The sequence below is a fragment of the Ostrea edulis genome, chromosome 7 (assembly GCF_947568905.1).
Source record: "Ostrea edulis chromosome 7, xbOstEdul1.1, whole genome shotgun sequence".
In the NCBI taxonomy this organism is placed as follows: Eukaryota; Metazoa; Mollusca; class Bivalvia; order Ostreida; family Ostreidae; genus Ostrea; species Ostrea edulis.
Genome location: NC_079170.1, coordinates 3,457,644 through 3,480,216, shown reverse-complemented (window position 1 = coordinate 3,480,216; position 22,573 = coordinate 3,457,644). Strand labels below are relative to the sequence as shown.

General features: G+C 34.1%; 1 protein-coding gene across 2 annotated transcripts in view; it reads right to left on the bottom strand.

The window, feature by feature from the left end:
• Positions 1-4,217: 4,217 nt before the first annotated feature.
• The window catches only part of LOC125654484 (metabotropic glutamate receptor 3-like), a 50,116-nt gene continuing 31,760 nt past the window's right edge, over positions 4,218-22,573 (bottom strand). Inside the window, exons 4-5 of one of the 2 annotated variants that reach the window (XM_048884446.2) lie at positions 14,034-14,235; positions 4,218-6,078 (exon numbers count right to left, since the gene is read on the bottom strand). In XM_048884446.2, coding sequence (XP_048740403.2) covers positions 5,957-6,078; positions 14,034-14,235 — 324 coding nt within the window. In that variant the 3' untranslated portion in view covers positions 4,218-5,956. The remainder of the gene's footprint in view (positions 6,079-14,033; positions 14,236-22,573) is intronic. The other variant, XM_048884447.2, reaches the window with a different exon arrangement.

The window sequence follows — 22,573 nt, the reverse complement described above, 5'->3', positions numbered from 1 at the left end:
ACCAAAGAATAAGTCTATTTAACCGAAGAATAAGTCTATTTAACCGAATAATAAGTCTATTTAACCGAAGAATAAGTCTATTGACTTGCAGTTCAGAGATAAATCCTATATGAATCCTTTATATGTACATTTGTATATTGGGGGGTGGGGGGTGGGTTATAAACTAAACACGTTAGAAATGCTGTGATTTGATAGGGAGCCGGGCTTGTCCGATTTCGGACTGCTCTTGTTTATTTTCACAAGCCGTGTGTCTTATTTGTCGTCACGACTCTGAAATAATTCTATAGTAACTTCTAGACAGCCATTCAGCTGGTAAATGATAACATACTTAACGGGGTTTTATATCACAAGCTGTCACTTCTAAATTATTACCATAGGTCGCTTCATTAACTGAGACTTGTAATTAATGAAAATGTTTCCTAAACATGTCTGCATATTTTGTCAGATTGTCAATACGGTTCCTGACAGAAAATCATCAAACGGTCGCTAATTGTCTGCATTGTCAATATCCACGGCTAGTCTGATGTCAAAGTCATTAATTAATATCTTTTATATTAGACCGCGTCAAAGTCATTAATTAATATCTTTTATATTGGACCACGACATGCTAGGGGATTAAGCGGAACAGTTTGCTAAACTCATCTGGACGTCGAATCTTCGTAACTCTGCCCCCAGATTACAAAATCGCCTTCGTCCAATATTACCTCCCCCTCCCCTCCAAAAATATACAGATCGTACTCACATCAATCAATCACAGGGCAAGGTCGATATAATTTATCACTTCATCAATTAGTCCCAGGATGACGTGGATATATAACCTGATAGATCGCGCGTTCAGGGATTTAGAGTTTCAAGATGGATGTCTCTCTGTGTGTGTATCATTTATAATTTTAAAAAACTAGAATTCCTGATATCAATTAATAAATAGCAACTTTGATGAGCGCTCTGCCGTGTAGGCAAGCAGTAACACACAATGAGAAAATGTTCTATCTAATTTGTATATTTCTACAACTGTAAGTAACCAGGAAACTTCGTGATTTTTCTCTTCCCTGTCTGTCTGTCTGTCTGTCTGTGAACAATGTATATTATCAATGCTGACTTGCTTTGTTGATTTGTCTAGGCTCCGTTAGTGTATTTGATACTATATTTGGAATAATTATGATCAAACACGTTATGCTAATATAATATAATGACTGTGAATTATCCATGTTCAGTCGTACAGGCAATATACCAGTGTGTATTACATACATGTATTGTAGCTATTATAGTTTCTATATCAACTTGTTTTATACAATTTCACAAAAATACCCCATTCAACTAAACAACTAATTACTTTTTAATTGTAAGATAAATCTATCTAATTAAGGATATATTTCTTATGTCAAAATGCATTTTTATCCTAGAGGTATATCTGCTTACCATAAAAGAAATATTTAATTATGCTAAAAATATCTTCACATTGAAAATTGGTCGATAAATAAATTATTTTACATAAAGAGGAATTTTACAGAAAAGGAGAATTTTTCACAATCAAAAGATGTAAAAAAAAAAAAAAAAAAAAAAAAAAAAAAAATATATAGTCCCCGGATAATTCTGAATCTGATGAATGTTAATTTTATTATTAACTGTTTGAAATATAAGGCTATGTTTTTTCATGAAGAGATACGCACATCTATGTGATATCCATTGAGAGTCCGGAAAGAAATATGTCTCTTTCCGGACTCTCAATGGCTATCACATAGATGTTTTGCACACTCTAACATCATGCTAGGTCAAAAGGTCATAGGGGAAAAAATCTTACATCCGGGTCCTTTGTCAATGTGAAACAGCGAACGACGACGGTTGCTCACCAACATTTTACTGGTGAGACATACTTTGTTTAAACATGTAAGATGATAAAAATATAACATTCGTAAAAAATACACTTTAAAGTTACCACTAAGAGTTGCAGATTAGAATGTTTCATTCACATTTGTTTAATTTGAGCTGGTGAAGTATAGGTTGTTTATGTCTGCTCGCTACTTTCACTTGCAATGTTTTCTATCGAATTACAGTCAATAGCTCTCTAAAATTAACCCAGTGAAGTAGTACATTGCATAGAGAAGTGATAACAGTTCAATAATTTTATTGACAATGTGTCTTTTTTCTTTTAAAATGACAAAGTGGTTTGATTTATCGGCATACCCCCCTTCTTCTCTCTCTCTTCTGTGGTATGCAGTACTGAGTAGTAATTAAGTTTGAACCTATGAATTAAGTCACCCCTCACACAATTACGGATTTTGAAGTTTGGATTGAATTAAGTTTTACGAATTGTTTGGTTGTTTTTTAAAGTGTCTATCAGCATCATTGTCGTGCCAATCATTTTCAATATTCGCACGACGGTCGCGCTTATATTAGAGCTCCTATCCGCACGATATTCTTTTCCCAATTATAAATTTCTTCTACTTGCCCATGAGACAGAGTGAGAGATATATTTCATTTGTATGATTTTAAATCTTATAAGCTTCTGACAATTTAAAAAAAAAAACCGAGATGTCTACACAATTATTTAATTTATCTCTAACTTTGACAAATGACCAGTTCAAAGTTCACTTTTAGGTATAACATATGTAGGCCTATATATATTATAGCTAGAAACTTTATTGCAAATAATAAGGATACTAATTATAAACCAGGCAATTTAGGTTCACCACCCAATACCCAACTGTTAGTCTATCCATTTTCAGCAGTCTGATTTAAACAACCGACTTCTCTTTGCGAGTGTAAGGAAAAAGGGGTGTGTAAGACAAGTGTAAGGAAAAGGAGGGCTGGGGGGATTTGACGATTCTAAGAAAGGAGGGTTTGTATTATAAAGAGATGGAGGTATATTTGACGAGTGTAAGGAGAGAAGGGGGTTGGAAAAGCCCTGAATTATTCCTGACTTTCACTAACTACATGTATATAGACTACAAGTGATTTTCAAAATTTGTCGTCGTGCGTATAATCTCCCCCCCCCCCTTTTTTTTGTAAAATTTCCTTTTTAAAAATATTATCTGTATAGATCGTAGTAGTTGTCAATATTTATATTTTGTACCCCCCCCCCCTCCCCTTGATAAGGGACGCTATGATGTGCCTGGATAATACTGCCGTGATTTGTTGTAATGCATTATAATCTATTTTCTTTGTAAAATTACCATTAATAATGAATACCCCCCTGTCCCTAAAAACATCACAATACAATGGGTCCAGTAGTCGGTAGAGGGGTAGACTCTATTATCGAAATTTTACATTTTTGTGCAATTCAGAATTAAGATTTTTAGTGTAAAAATGATTGTTTTTTATGAAATGGAATCTTCAAACATGGGTATGAAAAGCAACTTTAGTGCCAATAAATAGTTTCTCATAGAAATTCTAGAAAGGAACTTTCCATAAAAGATATGCTAAAGTAAACCTTTGGTCCTCTTTATCTATTATGTAAACAAATTCTATCATAATATTATAAGAGATGAATCATTAAAAACATTTGGGGGAAAAGCATACATCGTTGATTTGTCAAAAGGCTGCGTCCATGATTACGTCGTTTTTTCCCCTATGACCTTTGACGCGCATATATAATTGGGTAATTAAATATGGCGGCACCGAGTGTGCAAAACATCTATAGACGCGTGCATCTCTTCACGAAAAAGATAGCCTTATATTTCAAACAGTTAATGATATCTCTTTATAATGAAGACAAATATATTATATATAGATATACATATGTCTTTAGCAAATAAATAAAACCGCCGCGGTGGTCTAGAGGTCAGAGCGTTCACCTGCATACTATCCATAACTCAATACACGTATTTTACGACTATCCATAACCCTATACCACGTATGTTGGCGAATTCAGTGCGCTGAAAAACTGACGTTTTGATTGATAAAAAATTAGACAAAATCAAAGCGTCAAAGTAGGCCTATATGGTTCCTTCAATGGGAATAAATAGCAGGCAAATATATTCCTGAGGTAAAACTCATTCAGTATGCGATGTTTTATATGTGTATACCTCATGGTATTTAGTAAATAAATCATAATATCCGAGTCTGTAGAATTAGTACAGTCCAGATATATCGGTATTTACAATCATTAGAGTTCCTGTGAAAATACACCAAAGTTCGTATTATCAATTTGTTTTTCTTTTCTTCTTCCAAAAATCAATCATATATCTTAATACATATAAAATAACAACACCATATGATTTGTTTCAGCAAGCTTTTTTATTCTTAACAATGTAGAAATACCATCACATTATTATAGATACATTGTATGTATGTACATGAATGTATGTATATGTATGTATGCAATACAGAAGTGTATATATATATATATATATATATATATATATATATATATATATATATATATATATACATACATATACATATATATATATATATATATGAACAACATAGATGCCATAACACCAACACGAGTGTTCATTTTTTTAGGGATACTACATTCAAACATCCAGATGACTCAAATGTACAGAAGAAACCAATCACAGTCATACATGCAATTTCTGGAAAAATACTTCCGTATAGTATTTAATCAATACGTAATACATTCTAATGGCAAAATAAAAACAAAGTTTCAATCGTAAGGTGTTCATTTTCGTGGATATACTTTTTTAAATTAACTGTGCATTCATCATAATTCTTCGAAATCAATTGATTTTTGTTTTCTTGATTGAGCAAAATCAACAATGTATATATAGGTTCTTTTAACGATGAAAATATAAAGAGCGCGGCGCCTATTTTGTCAAATGCACATATAATTGAAATAATTTTTGTTTGCAAAAACCACGAAACTTGAAGAAAACGAATACAAATGAAACCACGGTACAAACGTTTGATTTAACGACGAGATGACGATACTTCAGCGCTCTGATACAAGAACTTTACACCAAGACGATGAAGCCGGTGACGGGCAGCTAATCCGACATCTCGTTTACTCACCAGACTTAGGACAGATAATTATGAAAAGTGAAGATAACGAACAGTGATCAATCTCATCAATCCTATTAGCAATACAAAATAGATAATTGGGCAAACACGGACCCCTGGACACTCCAGAGGTGTGATCAGGTGCCTAGGAGGAGTAAGCATCCCCTGTCGACCGGTCACACCCGCCGTGAGTTCTCTATCTTGATCAGGTAAACGGAGTTATCAAAATCAGTGTGCCAAGAACGACCTAACAATCGGTATGAAACACGTCAGACAGCATTTAACCCAATGATAGGTTGTATTGGCAAAATATATAGATCGTTATAACGACCATAGAATTTGTAAAATGCTGACTTTAAAAGAGACTGTATATAGTTTTCAGAGAGATTTCAATTTTAGAATAATTTTTATTAAAGGAAAAAAAAAATGAAACATTTCTATTTTCTAGAGGAAGGAACACAGAATGGGATATTTCAATTTTACAATTAAAGAAAAATTGAAAGAATTTTTTTTTTCTGGGATCCCCCCCCCCCCCTCTAGAATATCAAGATATAATGTGAATTTAATCACTCACAACAAGAAAATAGATTTTGATAGTATACAACTGCATTCTGTATCAGAATGGCATGAAATAATATGAAAATTGGGTTTTCTTTGGGCAGAAAAACCAGAACAATGGTTATTGGCAGTATTACAAATTGGTACAAACACTAGAATTATTCGAACTTATATCTACCATCAATAAACTTCGGAACGAAATAGAACTTGGAACCAGTGAATGTTTGCACCATCATAAAAAAAAAGAGCTAAAAATATATATCATACAAAAACTTATGAATGCGCTTTAATAAATGAAAAAAAATTACCTTGAAATACGATTATGGTATGAATATTGATTAAATTAACATACTACATTAATTGAATTAACATACTACATTAATTAAATTAACATACTACAATACACAGAAATGACGAAGCCCGGGACAAGCTGATCTCAGAGGGAGTGTAGACTATCCTGATCTCCATTAGTGATAGGGACCGGGACTGCAGTAGTTCGGACGCCATGTCTCTCGTCATAGTTCACATTCAACTTGATTCTTTCACTTGTATAACTGTCTGTGAAATAAAATGGATAACACACGGTTATAAAAGTTCAAAATGCTCCAGTCGGTACAAGTTGTAGTTTTTAAAGGATTGGGGAGTCTTTTCACATCACATCGTCATCATCAATTTGGTAAGATTGTAAAACATTAGCGAGTTACGTGTGTCTTCACACGAGTTTTTTCTTTCTTTCGTATACAACATATTGTATGTACAATATGATTTAAATATAATTGTTATAATTCAGACAATTAAAAGACATAAACTATACACTCATGTATTTTTTTCCTTCAGTTTTAAACTATATCGATGATGGATCAGCCACACTACCATGACAAGCCGTTTTAGAAAAAGGTATCTCTTTAACTTTGAGAGATATCTCTTTAACTTTGAGAGATCTTTTCTGAACTTTGAGATATCTCTTTAACTTTGAGAGATCTTTTCTGAACTTTGAGATATCTCTTTAACTTTGAGAGATATCTCTTTAACTTTGAGATATATCTCTTTAACTTTGAGAGATCTTTTCTTAACTTTGTGAGGTATCTCTTTAACTTTGAGAAATCTTTTTTTAACATTGTGAGATATCTCTTTAACTTTGAGAGATCTTTTCTTAACTTTGATATATCTCTTTAACTTTGAGAGATCTTTTCGTAACTTTATGAGGTATCTCTTTAACTTTGAGAGATTTTTTCTTAACTTTGAGATATCTCTTTAACTTTGAGAGATTTTTTCTTAACTTTGAGATATCTCTTTAACTTTGAGAAATATTTTCTTAACTTTGATATATCTCTTTAACTTTGAGATATATCTCCTTAACCTTGAGAGATATCTCTTTAACTTTGAGAGATCTTTTCTTAACTTTGATATATCTCTTTAACTTTGAGAGATCTTTTCCTGACTTTGTGAGGTATCTCTTTAGCTTTGAGAGATATTTTCTTAACTTTGAGATATCTCTTTAACTTTGAGAGATATCTCTTTAACTTTGAGATATATCTCTTTAACCTTGAGAAATATCTCTGTAACTTTGAGAGATCTTTTCTTAACTTTGATATATCTCTTTAACTTTGAGAGATCTTTTCCTAACTTTGTGAGGTATCTCTTTAACTTTGAGAGATCTTTTCTTAACTTTGATATATCTCTTTAACTTTGAGAGATCTTTTCCTAACTTTGTGAGGTATCTCTTTAGCTTTGAGAGATATCTCTTTAACTTTGAGAGATCTTTTCTTAACTTTGTGAGGTATCTCTTTAACTTTGAGAAATTTTTTTTTTAACATTGTGAGATATCTCTTTAACTTTGAGAGATCTTTTCTTAACTTTGAGAGATATCTCTTTAGCTTTGAGAGATCTTTTCTTAACTTTGAGATATCTCTTTAACTTTGAGAGATATGTTCTTAACTTTGAGATATCTCTTTAACTTTGAGAGATCTTTTCTTAACTTTGATATGTCTCTTTAACTTTGAGAGATATCTCTTTAACTTTTAAAGTTAAAGAGATATCTCTTTAAGTTAAAGAAAAATCTCTTAAAGTTAAAGAGATATATATGTCTTTAGCGATGCAAAAGAGATATCTCATTAAGTTATTGAAAGAGATATCTCTTTCAGAAGATGTAATAGAGATATCACTTTAACTTTAAGAGATATCTCTTAAAGTTATAAGGACTTGACCTTAATAAAGTGACTACAATGGTTACAAAATGTACTCCCATATATGACCTTCACCTTTTGTATGACGAAATGAGTGCACATGATCAAAATGGCTGAACATGTAGAGAAGTTAGTTGTCTCTACTGTGCAGAACAGTAGATTTAGAAGATTTGTTTCACAAAGTAAATAAAGAAATAGTATATATGTATAAGATGTTTCTATTTTTTATTCATACTTGTGTGCACATCTAATGCCGACAATGCCCGCATATCTCGTCACTTTCACTTTCTGTCATGCAACACAATTTTGGCGCGCATCAGCTTTGGGGAGCATTCCGTGTATATTTAAAGGATGTGAACATGAAAAACATATTTGTTGCATTATAAACTTAAAAGACCTCCTGAAACTAAATAGTGTGGCCTGAATCTAATTTGCATGTTTCTATTACGAGTTCGATCAATTAAACACTCTAAGTTGAAGGTTTATGGAGGTCATCCATTATTTCCCAGATTGCATCATTGCTCTGACGTAGATGAGACACATTGCTGTTATTGACTGGGTCACTATTATACAGCAGAAATTTATTGGATTCATATTAGAATTGATGGATAAGGTTTTGGAGCAAAAAGAATTGAAATCAAATTTAATTACAATGCATTAAGATAAAGAAGAAAACACTCCCACAAAATGTCTCCGGTTCCTCCAACTTCTGAACTTACTCAGAAGCACTATAGTACTGTTATATTTCATGATTCCAAATCAATTCATTTTATTAGATTTTAAAATATTTGGAGATAATTAAGGTGACTGTGTCATAAAAGTATTGCAATATAGGCATATAATTTATATATTTTATAATAATTGATGTACATGGACCACAGATAAATTTCGGAGATGCAATTTACAGTTATATTATTTATTTACACTACCGGTAATAAAAAAATTACTTATTTAGAATCTGTATCAAAATCTGAGGTTTTAAGAAATCCTTTATAATTGCAGTGCTTTTAGGAAATGCTCCCATAATTTATGTCACAACAAATGAGGGTAAAACTACTCTGATTTTCCACCCAAGAGGCTGACCGCGTCTGACCTAGTTGATAAACTGTCTGTAGGCCATAAATCTTGATAGCATGCCTGCAACAGAATTGATACTGTATTCTATTACGTGTGTGTGTGTGTAATTGGAAATATGTACACACAAATGCCATGTTATGTTTAGATTTTAATACATGTGAATACAGAAGGTATTTTTCATTTTCGTGTTTTTCTTACTTGTTTAACAAGTTGTTATTTCAGTCCTCTGGGGATCTTCCTTTCTGTATACATAAATCCATGGATAAATGTAAGCTGTATCACTTATAACAGGACTTAGACACACCATGTCAAAATATGGGTGTAGAGAACTGCACTTTATGAATGTACATAATTTCTCTCTCATTAAAATAAATTGCTGGTAAAGAAGAATTATTCTGAGAAACAATTTCTTCCTCTGTAACATCAGGTTCAACCTGATATCCCATATCTAATTCACTCTCTGCTGATGACATTTTAACGTTGATGCTTACAATGTGCCAAAAATACACAATGTGTCCAACGGACATCAGCATCAGTGCTGCCCTCTAGTGGATGCTAAGAGATAACCCAGCAGGGAAGTAATATTTTTTTTCAATATGGCAGCTCCCAAGGATTGAAAAGATTCGTTAATCTTCATGAAATATCTCCCTACTAAAGAAAGCTACATGTACATCTTAATGATTTTCCGAATTCATTATATACATCAATTAGTGACAAATTTTTAAAAACCCCTTTTTCACATTTTCATGTTTACTTCCTTTAAGAACGATGTGTATTAGCGACATCAGAATATTGGAGCGGATCAAAGATCTGGTTTTAATCAGACTACTGGGTGTGGAGACAAGGAACACATAATCAAGATGCTGTTTCACACAAAAGATGTTTGCTCTGTCATCTCAATTTTCTTGTTTGATAAAGGAGGTGAACTGTTTTTAATTATCTCTGACTCACAATTGGGTTTTCAAAGAATCTCTGAATTATAAATATTTATGTTTCTTTAAGGATAAGTCTTCCCGATTGAAAACAATCTTATCTTCGGGAACAAGAGCTCTAAATCTCCGCTCCTACAAAGTGCATGTTAATTGCATAATGCCATAAACATGCGTCCATTTTTCAAATTCTTTTTAACAATTTCCAGAAAGAATTGAAATTGTTTACATAGCTGAAATCAAACGATCGATTGTTGTAGTATATCATTGAATCAAATGAAAATATTTTCTTACTATTCGGTCAATACCACATGATGTTCAAGCTCAGCTGTCTTCAACATAAACGCAGAAAGTGCATTTATCTAATCATTTGTTATCGTACTTAAATATCAAAATGTCTAACCGATTCCTCCATGTGATTCCAATCTTTTCTAATCTTACTCAGAAATGCCCACACATTCTTTTAATGATCTCACCGATTATAAAACCATCGTTTACTTAAGTAACCCTTCATTTTGACAATATGCGATAATTTAGTGCAAATATTTTTAAGTCTCACTGCTTTATGTTAGGGTACTAGCGCTTGTCATATTTCATACAAAGCATTCTTCTTTCTACATCACGTGAGTTTCATATAAAGCATTCTTCTCTATACAGCACGCAAGTTTCATATAAAACATTCTTTTTCTCTACATCACGTAAGTTTTTTTCTCTACATCACGTAAGTTTCATATAAAGCATTCTTTATCTCTACATCACGTACAAGTTTCATATAAAGCATTCTTTTCTTTCTACATCACGTGAGACATTCCGGAAAAGTATACAGGAATCGGTTGAGTTTTGAAATTTCCAAACGGAAGCTGAATGTCGTTGTTCACGTGACGTCGATATATTACGCGATCATAATTGTATTTTAATTACATTACAGTTTTGTGATAAAGTATTGAATATCCATGTAAAAGTTTAAATTCCTGATTTCATTGACTACATCAGTGTTGTTGTTGCTTTAACACACCTGCGATAGACAAGAGCTCGGTTCAGTTTTCACTTAACTTGTACTACTAAACTAGGCATGCAAGAAGCCCTTGGTCCTTATAGGTCACATGAGTCCCAAGCAGCGGGAAACACATTAAGATCAGAGATGATACATTTTGATGGTGCTACAAATACGTCTATGATTTTGATTGATGATATTTGGTCATATGTCAAGGACAATGCACAATGTAAGGTCATAAGAAACCTTTGTTCCAAATATGAACTTCTACTGCCTATCCATTACAAAATTATGATCTAGTACAAATGTATTTAAATTCACCAATAATCATAGACTTAAAAGTGTGTAATGGAAGATCAAAACAGACTGTCTGGCCGTAAGCAACCTTTTGTGCTGAACATCTACTGCCCTTCATTACCAAGCTCTCGCCTGGAGAGATTTTAACGGTCTAGGACTTTCGCCGTAGCATTAATACATACTATAGAATTAATACGCACTGTGTGACTACACCCATCCTCTTTACCGCCTGTAATCTTCTAATGTCTCAACTAAATATAGTTTTTATACTAGTTGTCTTGACTTTGATTTTGCTAGCAAGAGCTTTCACCGCGTATTATGTCTGCTAGATGTTCCAAGATAAATATGTTTTTTTTTTAATTATGTGTAGAGTCCTTGTTGAGTCCCTATATATCCGCCGCCAGATAATCAGTTAACTAATACATACTCTGAGTTCGTTAATGTTTTCATGAAAAATTTGAGTTTTTGAAGTACTTTCATTGAAATAGTATAAGTAACTGATTTCTTTAAGAGTGATATCTGAAAATCTCTGGCATATTGAGATGCTCACGTCCCTATTGTGTAAAGTCTTAGGTTAACCATATACTGAACTCTAACACGAGAAAATGTTGAATTTTTCGGGCACTTTTATCCAAAAGGTGGAAGTAGCTGGTTTCCTTAAGCGTGACAACCGTACATCGCCAGCATTCACCTGCCCAATACCACTCCGCGGCATGTGAATAGCCCTAAATTAATCAAATATCTGCATGATGTTATGAGGGAATACCTTAAGGTTTTCACGAAAAAAAAAAAAAAATGAAATTTCAGTCATGATTCTAATCATACTGTATAAGCAGCTTATGTCCTTGAACATAATATCTGAAAATGAAATGCATACTGACACACGTAAATCACTCGCCGCCATGTGTGTACATGTAGCACTGGATTAATCATATCTACAAACGCGCAGATCTTTAACGATTTTACAAAAAAACTGGAAATTTAAGTCTATTTTCTTTCAAAAGATACAAATGGCTGGTATCTGAAAATGGATAACATATTCAAATGAATGAAGGTCTGAATTGCATACTTGTGATTTTCAAAGGAAACTCGAATTCCTTAAGGTGGAATAGTACATCGTGCCCTTAAGGTACATAGGCCTCCAATGTACATGTATAACGACCGTATTTTATATCTAGTAAATGGATGGTGGGAATTTTGTAATTATGGTATCATTTTGAAGGATTCATCAAATAAAAATAATCCACCATAGGAATTTTCTAAATTTTGATTACTGCTTATTTTATTTCACCTAGAATTTTACATTAATGTCTATGGGGAGAGAATGTTTTATCAAAATATTTTTAAAAGAAATTATATTTTCATACAAATATCTTGGTAAAAAAAATACATACACTTTCCCTTCATGAAAAGATGAAATAAAAGTATTCATTTACCGCACATATATTTAGAAAATTAAGATTTTTCTTATTTTTACCAAGGGTGGATAACTTCTCAAAAAAGTCTTCAAGTGTAAAAAAGTCAGCTTCTAATTATTTATCAGTCACGGAAATTTGATCTACTTAACTTTCATCATTATTTCAAAATGAACATCTATTTTTATTTAATTTACTTAATTAATTATTGTTAAGTGAACAATGATTTAATTTAATTACTTAATTAATTATTGCTAAGTGAACAATAATTCAAATTGTTCAATATCCTTCCATTATCCTTTCATTTTACACTGAATACCTTAAGCTCGATCCCTGAGGGTTGTTTGCATATTGAGATAATCACTCCACGTTATGGGTCTCACTGATTTCTTTCTTCAATGCAAACACTCAGTTACTAAATATTTGCAAAGGCAATTTGAGAGCTGTGGCCTTTGTAGAAAAGAATTATAAACATCTGAAATTACTGAGCATTACGTCCGGAAAATGATGTCACATTGAGATGTTAAAATCACTCTTTTCCCTGTATCTACAGTATAACAGTATTATTTCGTTAATTATGTAAACACAAATTTTTTTTTTGAAACTTTAAGTACATACAAAAGTTACATGATTATCCATCACAACGTTTATATAATTCTTTTTTTTCCAGATTTAACTCTGAATTGAACATTTCTATATAGGAAACACTTATCCACATAAAGCTCTACACTGGTGGAAAGTTTATTTATATTTTACACTGTCAAAATTAAAGGACTCTTCGCCATCTGAATACATAAACCCGATATATAATTATATCTAAACCCAGTGACCATTATCTTGTAGCTGGCTATCGGTAATTATAGCCTTTACTGTTAGTAGTAGCTGGCTACTAGTAGCCAACCTTTCCTGTTTTAAGTAGCAGGCTACAAATAGCTAATTATCTATTTACACTTTGAGTAGTCGGCTAGTAGTAGCTAACCTTTCCTGTTTTAAGTAGCAGGCTACAAATAGCTAATTATATATTTACACTTTGAGTAGTCGGCTAGTAGTAGCTAACTTTTCCTGTTTTAAGTAGCTGGGTACTAGTAGCCAACTTTTCTCTTTTTGAGTGACCAGTTACTAGTGTTGACTACTGGTACCTAATTCTACCGAACTTTCGGATTTTATGTCAGAGAGGTGGCAGAAACGCGCCCTTAACATACACATACGGTATCGTGATTTTGCCGCACTCTGTATGATGTGATTTGTCATACTCTGTATGGTGTGATTTTGTCATACTCTGTATGACGTGAGTTTGCCACACTCTGTATGATGTGATTTTGCCACACTCTGTATGACGTGATTTTGCCACACTCTGTATGGTGTGATTTTGTCACACTCTGTATGATGTGATTTTGCCGCACTCTGTATGATGTGATTTGTCATACTCTGTATGGTGTGATTTTGTCACACTCTGTATGATGTGATTTGTCATACTCTGTATGGTGTGATTTTGTCATACTCTGTATGACGTGAGTTTGCCACACTCTGTATGATGTGATTTTGCCACACTCTGTATGACGTGATTTTGCCACACTCTGTATGACGTGATTTTGCCAAACTTTGTATGATGTACCTGTTACATTACCATGGTTGTTGGCTGTTAATACTGAGGAGGAGTTGGTGGCTGGCTTTTTGTAGCTCGCGGAGTTCATTGTAAGACGTCTGACATTTTTCTCCGGCTGGAAGACAATGATGTACATTTTGGGCGTGAAGAGACACACAAGAGCTACCGTAGCACTGAGACTGATGGAGATGCACAAAGTGGTAATCTGCACCTAAAATACAAAACACAGTCACGGGTTACTGAGACTGATGGAGATGCACAAAGTGGTAATCTGCACCTAAAATACAAAACACAGTCACGGGTTACTGAGACTGATGGAGATGCACAAAGTGGTAATCTGCACCTAAAATACAAAACACGGTCACGGGTTGTATTACTGAAGTTAGTGACAGCTATGGATATGTATGTCTCCCTTTACATTAGAAGATTGATCGGGTTCGAGGTTCTTGGGGAGACTGTATTAGACGATCGTCTTTATTTAATACAATGATACAGATGATTATACAGATGATTATAGCATCGCCTGTATGTTCTGAATGAAGATGTCCCCATTTTGAAATACAACTGCAGGTACTTTTCTTCAGATCGGACCTGGATTTCTCAAAAAGAACTTGAGATGTCAAAACTTGGGACTTCATTCTGGGATATTACTCAAATATTTTGACTGCTCAAATAAAAGAAAACTCAAACTTAAGTTTGAGATTTTTCTGGAGAAATCAGATCACGCACATTGGAAAATACTTAAAAGATTTTGTCCTATTTTCATTTCTTTTTTTTTCATGAATGAGTATTCTGTTATGTGTCAGATGATATTCAAAATGGTTTATGATGGTTATACCATTACGAAATCTCGGATCTCGTATTTTTCTTTCTTTTTTTACGATAGTATCCTGGAAAACTTCAAGATTTATAAAGGTAATAAACATCAAATTAAGTTAAAAACAGAGAATTACATTCGCGCCCATCTGTCAACTTTTATTTGAAAATAGAGTTCACAAAATTAATCGAAATGTTTTTTTATTTAGGAAACAAATTCTTTTTATCTCACGAATCGATAAAAAGGCTCATCAAAACAAGAATTTATATTGTACTTAACAGGAAAAACCGAGCAATAAATCAATGGCACACGATTACCATTTCCCCATTCCAAATAGAAAGAAAAGAATGATCGGTTACCGTAAAAAACATTACGCCTGGAACGTGTTCTAAGTGCTTTTGATAGCCACCACTAATTCTATTTACGGGATAAAAAAAAAGATATATAGATTCTTTCTGTATTGAGGCCAGTTTCGACTTCTAACCTACAAACCCCCTTACCAAGCAGCTGGAGACTTATACATTGTACACAATTGTCATCTCTCTCTCTCTCTCTCTCCACCTCTCTTCTCTCTCTCCATCCATCTCTCTCTGTCTCTGTGTGTGTGTGTGTCTCTCTCTCTCCCCACCCCCTCTCTCCACCTCTCTCTCTCTCTTTCTCTCTCTCTCTCTGTGTCTCCCCCTCCTCTCTCTTCTCTCGTTCTCTGTCTCTCTCTCCCCCACCTCTCTCTCCACCCCTCTCTCCCTCTGTGTCTCTCTCTCCACCCCTCTCTCTCTATCTCCCTACCCCTCTCTCTCTCCACCCCTCTGTGTGTGTATGTCTCTTCCCCCCTCTCTCTCTCCACCTCTCTCTTCTCTCTCTCTCTTTCACCCCCCTCTCTCTGTGTGTGTGTCTCTCTCTCCACCCCTCTGTGTGTGTGTCTCTCTCCACCCCTCTGTGTGTGTCTCTCTCCCCCTCTCTCTCTCTCCACCTCTCTCTTCTCTCTTCACCCCTCTCTCTCTGTGTCTCTCTCTCCCCCTCTCTCTCCACCCCTCTGTGTGTGTGTCTCTCTCTCCCCCCCCCCTCTCTCTCTCAACATCTGATTACGTTGCTTTAAGAATATATGTATTGGGTAGGTGTAACATTTACAGTAAGTTACTGAAGCTGCTATACGCATCGGAGACAGACATATAATTAATAAATACAATTAATGAATACAATTAATGGTATTCAGATGTTGGTCAAGCTCTGGAAATGTTTACTTTAATTATATTATCGTCAAGCACTGTTGGACAAACATGATAATCTATAGCACGATAAATCGCAGGTTGAATAAACAAGGGATTAATTAAGACGGATTAAGAAATGAAGGCGAGCACACGCAGTAGGACGGTATACCGGTTTTCTGCCTCTATTAGTGGTATGATGATAACACATCACGATGTGGAGAACCAAGGCGTATTTGATGGAATATTTTAATACAAGTAGCACTTAAACATCTCCTTTCCTCTTTTTGTTTAGGCGTGCCAAATGTCTTTGTGGTATGGCACTGTGTGTGTGTGTGTGTGTTTTCTGCTATTTTCTTCTTCTTTTCTTTTAAGTCATGTATTCATATTTAGATGATAACTTAATTACTAATTAAATGTGTCTTATACTATGTTTCCCCCTTTCCTTTTATATCGTATTCATACTTAGATACTAATTTTAGATGTTGATTTTATGTTTGTGTATATGTTTTAATGCAGGACCACAATGGATAGGTATATATAGATAAAGACAGGTAAACAGATAAATATAATTATACACAATGGAAACTAGTTATATGCTAATTTGTGTTATCCTGGATAAATAAAGGCTATTATTATTATTATTGTTATTATGGCTAAAGTTTTTTCGTTACAAAATCATGTTAGAATGAAAATAATCTGTATTATCTATGTTTTTAAGTTCTCGAAATACTTTCCATTGCTTCTGTGTTTAAATAATAATGAAATCTTATTTACGAACGAAAAATACCAAACTTCGCGAATATTAAAAAGTATCGGGAAATTTTCCTAATGTACGGTATTCGACAATATAGACAATAATCTCAAACCGTTTTTGTGAGATTCAAAAAAAAAAAAAAAAATAGTACTACATTTACATGCATCCCCTCTGTAGTTACAGCAATCTGACCTGTAATGAATAGCTTCGAGTGGACACCCCCCCCCCCCCCCAAACAAAACCCACCAAAACAACAACGAAATCATCGAAAACAACAAAACAATACAGCAATTGATTAAAGATGTTCGTTCGTTACAATAATCATGCCACTTTGTATTTAAATTTATACCCACAATCGATATCTTAATCTCATTTATTCACTCTGATTACAACACGCATTTCTTTTACATTTGTATCAAGACAAACGTTGAAACACACACAAGGCTAGCTCGTTCTGTGAACTAGTAACGTTGAAAAAGTCGACCCTCGTAACAATCTTTGGAAAATTGGTTGAATATTGGTCGTCATTAATGAAACTGGGAGATCGCGTGAGATCTTAATTGGTTCTGGTTTTTTTTGCAATGAGATCAATGATGAAAACAAACGGATTAGAATTTAAGACCTCAACAATGAAATAAAAAATACGCTATAAGGGATATAGAGAGAGAGAAGTTTAAATAGTCTGCCAATTGACAAGAAATATCGTAATTCTGATTTGAACCCAATTGATTAATTAATTATTGATTAAAATCACATTAACGTTGACCAGTTGCATTCTGTGGCTTTCGGAAGTTTTTGAAAGGAAAGTCATATGTTTCAGCGCAATGAGGGGAGGGGACCGATATCGTAAAACATAGCAGGCGAGATATTAGATAACTTGTTATTTTGATAGTTAGAAAATGAGATAATTTATTCATAAATCTGCAAAAGCAGGAAACATATGAAAAAGCAAAGTTATGGAATATCGCCCTCACCACCACTAACCCATCCATCTATCAAGAGAGAAACGATAATGGTAAAAATATGATACGTCAGAAATGCGGAAACAACGCGTGCGGTGGATTCAGACCCTCGTAAATGTCATCAAATTGTCATTATGTCATACGGATAGTAGGGGATTGGGAGAAGAAAAATTACTAAAAGCTCAAAACCCGTCTTTGAGATACTCTTGAAATCTATTGCCTTCATTGGTAAGTATTTTCAGATAAGTGACCTAGATTCTCCCAGTGCTAATCAATACGTGTCTGGGACTCACTGAAAAGTTTGACTGATAAACGTAATTTTAAAAGATACCAATACCCACAAATTAAAAAACCCAAACCAAGATGCCCTTGTGAAACACTACGCCGCCTAGCGTAGCATTTAATTGCAGCAAATTTAATCTTGAAGGGTGGCCTGAAGCACATTATTTGACCTTGAAGAGTGGCCTTTAAAGCACATTATTTGACCTTGAAGAGTGGACTTTAAAGCACATTATTTGACCTTGAAGAGTGGCCTTTAAAGCACCTTATTTGACCTTGAAGAGTGACCTTAACCACAATTTTTCACCTTGACCATCTAGTTCGTCAGCACATTATCTTATGTGGTTCGAAAGTTGACCAAAAACTTGAAACCGCTCGACTTTCGATTTAATAAAGGCTTAAAATATCGAGTTTACTGTCTTTGTCATTGATGTATTTGAACGCAGCAGAAAAAACTGTTGACTCTATTGAAAACTTCGAAGATCATATATAAGTTATAACTCCGTGTGATAAAATGCAAAATATATATCATTTTGAAGAAATCAGATGTGAAAGTTAGGCACGTGGAAAACACCCAAATCAAACACCAGACTGTAATGATAAATTTCTTAGAAAAGATATTTTTCTCTTTCCCGCATTAATTTTTGACAACTCCAATTTCGATGAATAGAGGGGAAATTGTACATCAATTTGAGCAAATATATTATGTGCTCATTACAGATGCTCAAATGATATAACTTCTGCAAAGGATTATTCAAACCCATATTTGCACCGAACTTAGCGTGTGCTGTAGAAATTTCAATGAGTCAAGTTAGATTGAAAGCATATCGCACTAGAATTTATTTTCTGTCCGAGGCGGTAAGAAATGAGATTTTGCTAAAATGGAACATGGTGAAATTAAATGAAACATCAATGTAGGAAAAAAAGTTCTAATTAAAAATTGATCAGTATTAGGTAATTCAGGAGAAAAATTAGCTCTTCCCAATTTGTCACCTCCACGATTCTTAAGGCATTTCATTCTAGAGAGAAGTGAAAAAAAATCAATGGCGAAACTATGGAGAACAGCCGAGGAAATAAAGAGATTGAAGTTACAATTTGCCTGGCTAAGTTCTCTAGAAATAGAGAGATTGGAGTTACAATGTGTCTGGCTAAGTTCTCTAGAAATAGAGAGATTGGAGATACAATGCGCCTGGCTAAGTTCTCTAGAAATAGAGAGATTGAAGTTACAATTTGCCTGGCTAAGTTCTCTAGAAATAGAGAGATTGGAGATACAATGTGCCTGGCTAAGTTATCTAGAAATAGAGAGATTGGAGATACAATGTGCCTGGCTAAGTTCTCTAGAAATAGAGAGATTGAAGTTACAATGTGCCTGGCTAAGTTCTCTAGAAATAGAGAGATCGGAGTTACAATGTGTCTGGCTAAGTTCTCTAGAAATAAAGAGATTGGAGATACAATGCGCCTGGCTAAGTTCTCTAGAATGTGTCACAGAACCTATAGACGGTTTCCTTTATGAATGTAGAAAACAGAGATTTCAGTTACTTACATACCAAGTGTCTCATGTAAATATACTGTATTCTCTAATTTGATCTAGGAATTTAGGTCACCGTCTATTTAGAAGGAGTAGTCCCTGGGAGCACTTGTGAACGCAAGAGAACTTCAAAAAATAATTTACTGGCAAATTGAATTTGTTTTATCTTTTCGACAATATTCAATTAGATTAAGATAGAATAGATGTGCACAAACCCTAAATCTAAAGTTTTCACAAATCTAGATTAATGATTTAGTCTCAAAGCACCTACACCTCTCTCACAAAATCAAGCCGCGGTGACGTAGGAAAGGAAGATGCAATGACATTCGTAAAATGCAATGACGTACGAAAGTTTGCAGAAAAAAAGCATCGCGTGGTGAAATTACTTGTAGTTTTCATCACTTAATAATCCTGAACGTGACATGACGGTATGTAGTAATTAGATACGTTTACAATAAAATGATGCGGTCTCGCTCGAGTTTATGGCAGATTATATTTGCATTCATTCACACGACAAAACCGTCATACGGGCGGGACTGGGGATGATATCGGAGTTCATTTAATGAGAAATATTCTTTGCATCATCGTTGGCATTATTGTGCGGGATATTGAAAGAAATATGTTCTTAATATAAACTATGCATCCAGTTATTGTGAAAACATGTCGCAATAAAAATGAATATTAGCATTGCAATATGGTAAACAATATGATTATTTTTCTCTCACCAAATTGCCGTGGAAGACAGATTTATGTTATTTGATTGGAGGCTGTTACATTATTCGTTTATTATTACGTGAAAAAACTTACCCAAAATAGTAAAATAAAAAATAACGATAATTTAAAACTACAATAAGCTGTAATTAACTGTAGTATCTCAAATTTTACTATAGTAAAGCAAAGTAACCCAGACTTTATAGTAGTAAAGCAAAATATCTCAGTTTCTACTCAAGTAAAAGTGAAGATAACGAACAGTGATCAATCTCATAACTCCTATAAAGGTGAATATAACGAACAGTGATCAATCTCATAACTCCTATAAAGGTGAATATAACGAACAGTGATCAATCTCATAGCTCCTATAAAGGTGAAGATAACGAACAGTGATCAATCTCATAGCTCCTATAAAGGTGAAGATAGCGAACAGTGATCAATCTCATAACTCCTATAAAGGTGAAGATAATGAATAGTGATCAATCTCATAACTCCTATAAATGTGAAGATAATGAATAGTGATCAATCTCATAACTCCAGTAAAGGTGAAGATAATGAATAGTGATCAATCTCATAACTCCTATAAAGGTGAAGATAACGAAACGTGATCAATCTCATAACTCCTATAAAGGTGAAGATAACGAAACGTGATCAATCTCATAACTCCTATAGAGGTGAAGATAACGAAACGTGATCAATCTCATAACTCCTATAGAGGTGAAGATAACGAACAGCGATCAATCTCATAACTCCTATAGAGGTGAAGATAACGAACAGTGATCAATCTCATAACTCCTATAAAGGTGAAGATAATGAATAGTGATCAATCTCATAACTCCTATAAAGGTGAAGATAACAAACAGCGATCAATCTCATAACTCCTATAGAGGTGAAGATAACGAACAGCGACCAATCTCATAACTCCTATAAAGGTGAAGATAACGAACAGTGATCAATCTCATAACTCCTATAAAGGTGAAGATAACGAACAGTGATCAATCTCATAACTCCTATAAAGGTGAAGATAACGAACAGTGATCAATCTCATAACTCCTATAAAGGTGAAGATAACGAACAGTGACCAATCTCATAACTCCTATAAAGGTGAAGATAACGAACAGTGATCAATCTCATAACTCCTTTAGAGGTGAAGATAACGAACAGTGATCAATCTCATAAATCCTATAAAGGTGAAGATAACGAACAATGGTCAATCTCATAACTCCTATAAAGGTGAAGATAACGAACAGTGATCAATCTCATAACTCCTATAAAGGTGAAGATAACGAACAGTGGTCAATCTCATAACTCCTATAAAGGTGGAGAAAACGAACAGTGATCAATCTCATAACTCCTATAAAGGTGAAGATCACGAACAATGATCAATCTCATAACTCCTATAAAGGTGAAGAAAATGAACAGTGGTCAATCTCATAACTCCTATCAAGGTGAAGATCACGAACAGTGACCAATTTCATAACTCCTATAAAGGTGAAGATAACGAACAGTGATCAATCTCATAATCCTATAAAGGTGAAGATAACGAACAGTGATCAATCTCATAACTCCTATAAAGGTGAAGATAACGAACAGTGATCAATCTCATAACTCCTATATAGAAGCTAACGCGATTCATGACGCGCGCCAGTGTGAAGCGTCGCAGATCATACTCTCATGTATTTTCAAAAATGAAATTTATTTCTTGAGTGTTCTGTAAGATTGCTATTCTGAGTGTTCCCTAAGATTGCTATTCTGAGTGTTCCATAAGATTGCTATTCTGAGTGTTCCCTAAGATTGCTATTCTGAGTGTTCCCTAAGATTGCTATTCTGAGTGTTCCCTAAGATTGCTATTCTCCCAGTACAATAATCACGTAGGTATCAGTTCTGAACACAGAAACGTGTATTTTTCAACACTATTTCATTCATGATTTCTTTAGGGAAAAATTACATAAACAAGTAGAGGATGATACGGAGAATCCTTTAAGGTTTTGTACAACAAGGAATGCATGCTGCACGTGGAGTCATGAAGTGCGTGCATATGCTGATAAGAATGACTTTACACGCAGACAACATCTATCAAATTCAACATGATGACAAAATTATTTCTCACTGCAGATTATAGTAGTGGGGAAGATATCAGACTCTCTTATTACTGCATGTTCCAGATGCATTCTCCGTGTGTTGCACGCCACACCGTACTTACTCATTATAATACTTGCCGTACTTACTCATTATAATACTTGCATTAATGATGAATAAATATCTTTTTAATATTCCAGAACCTTGTCAT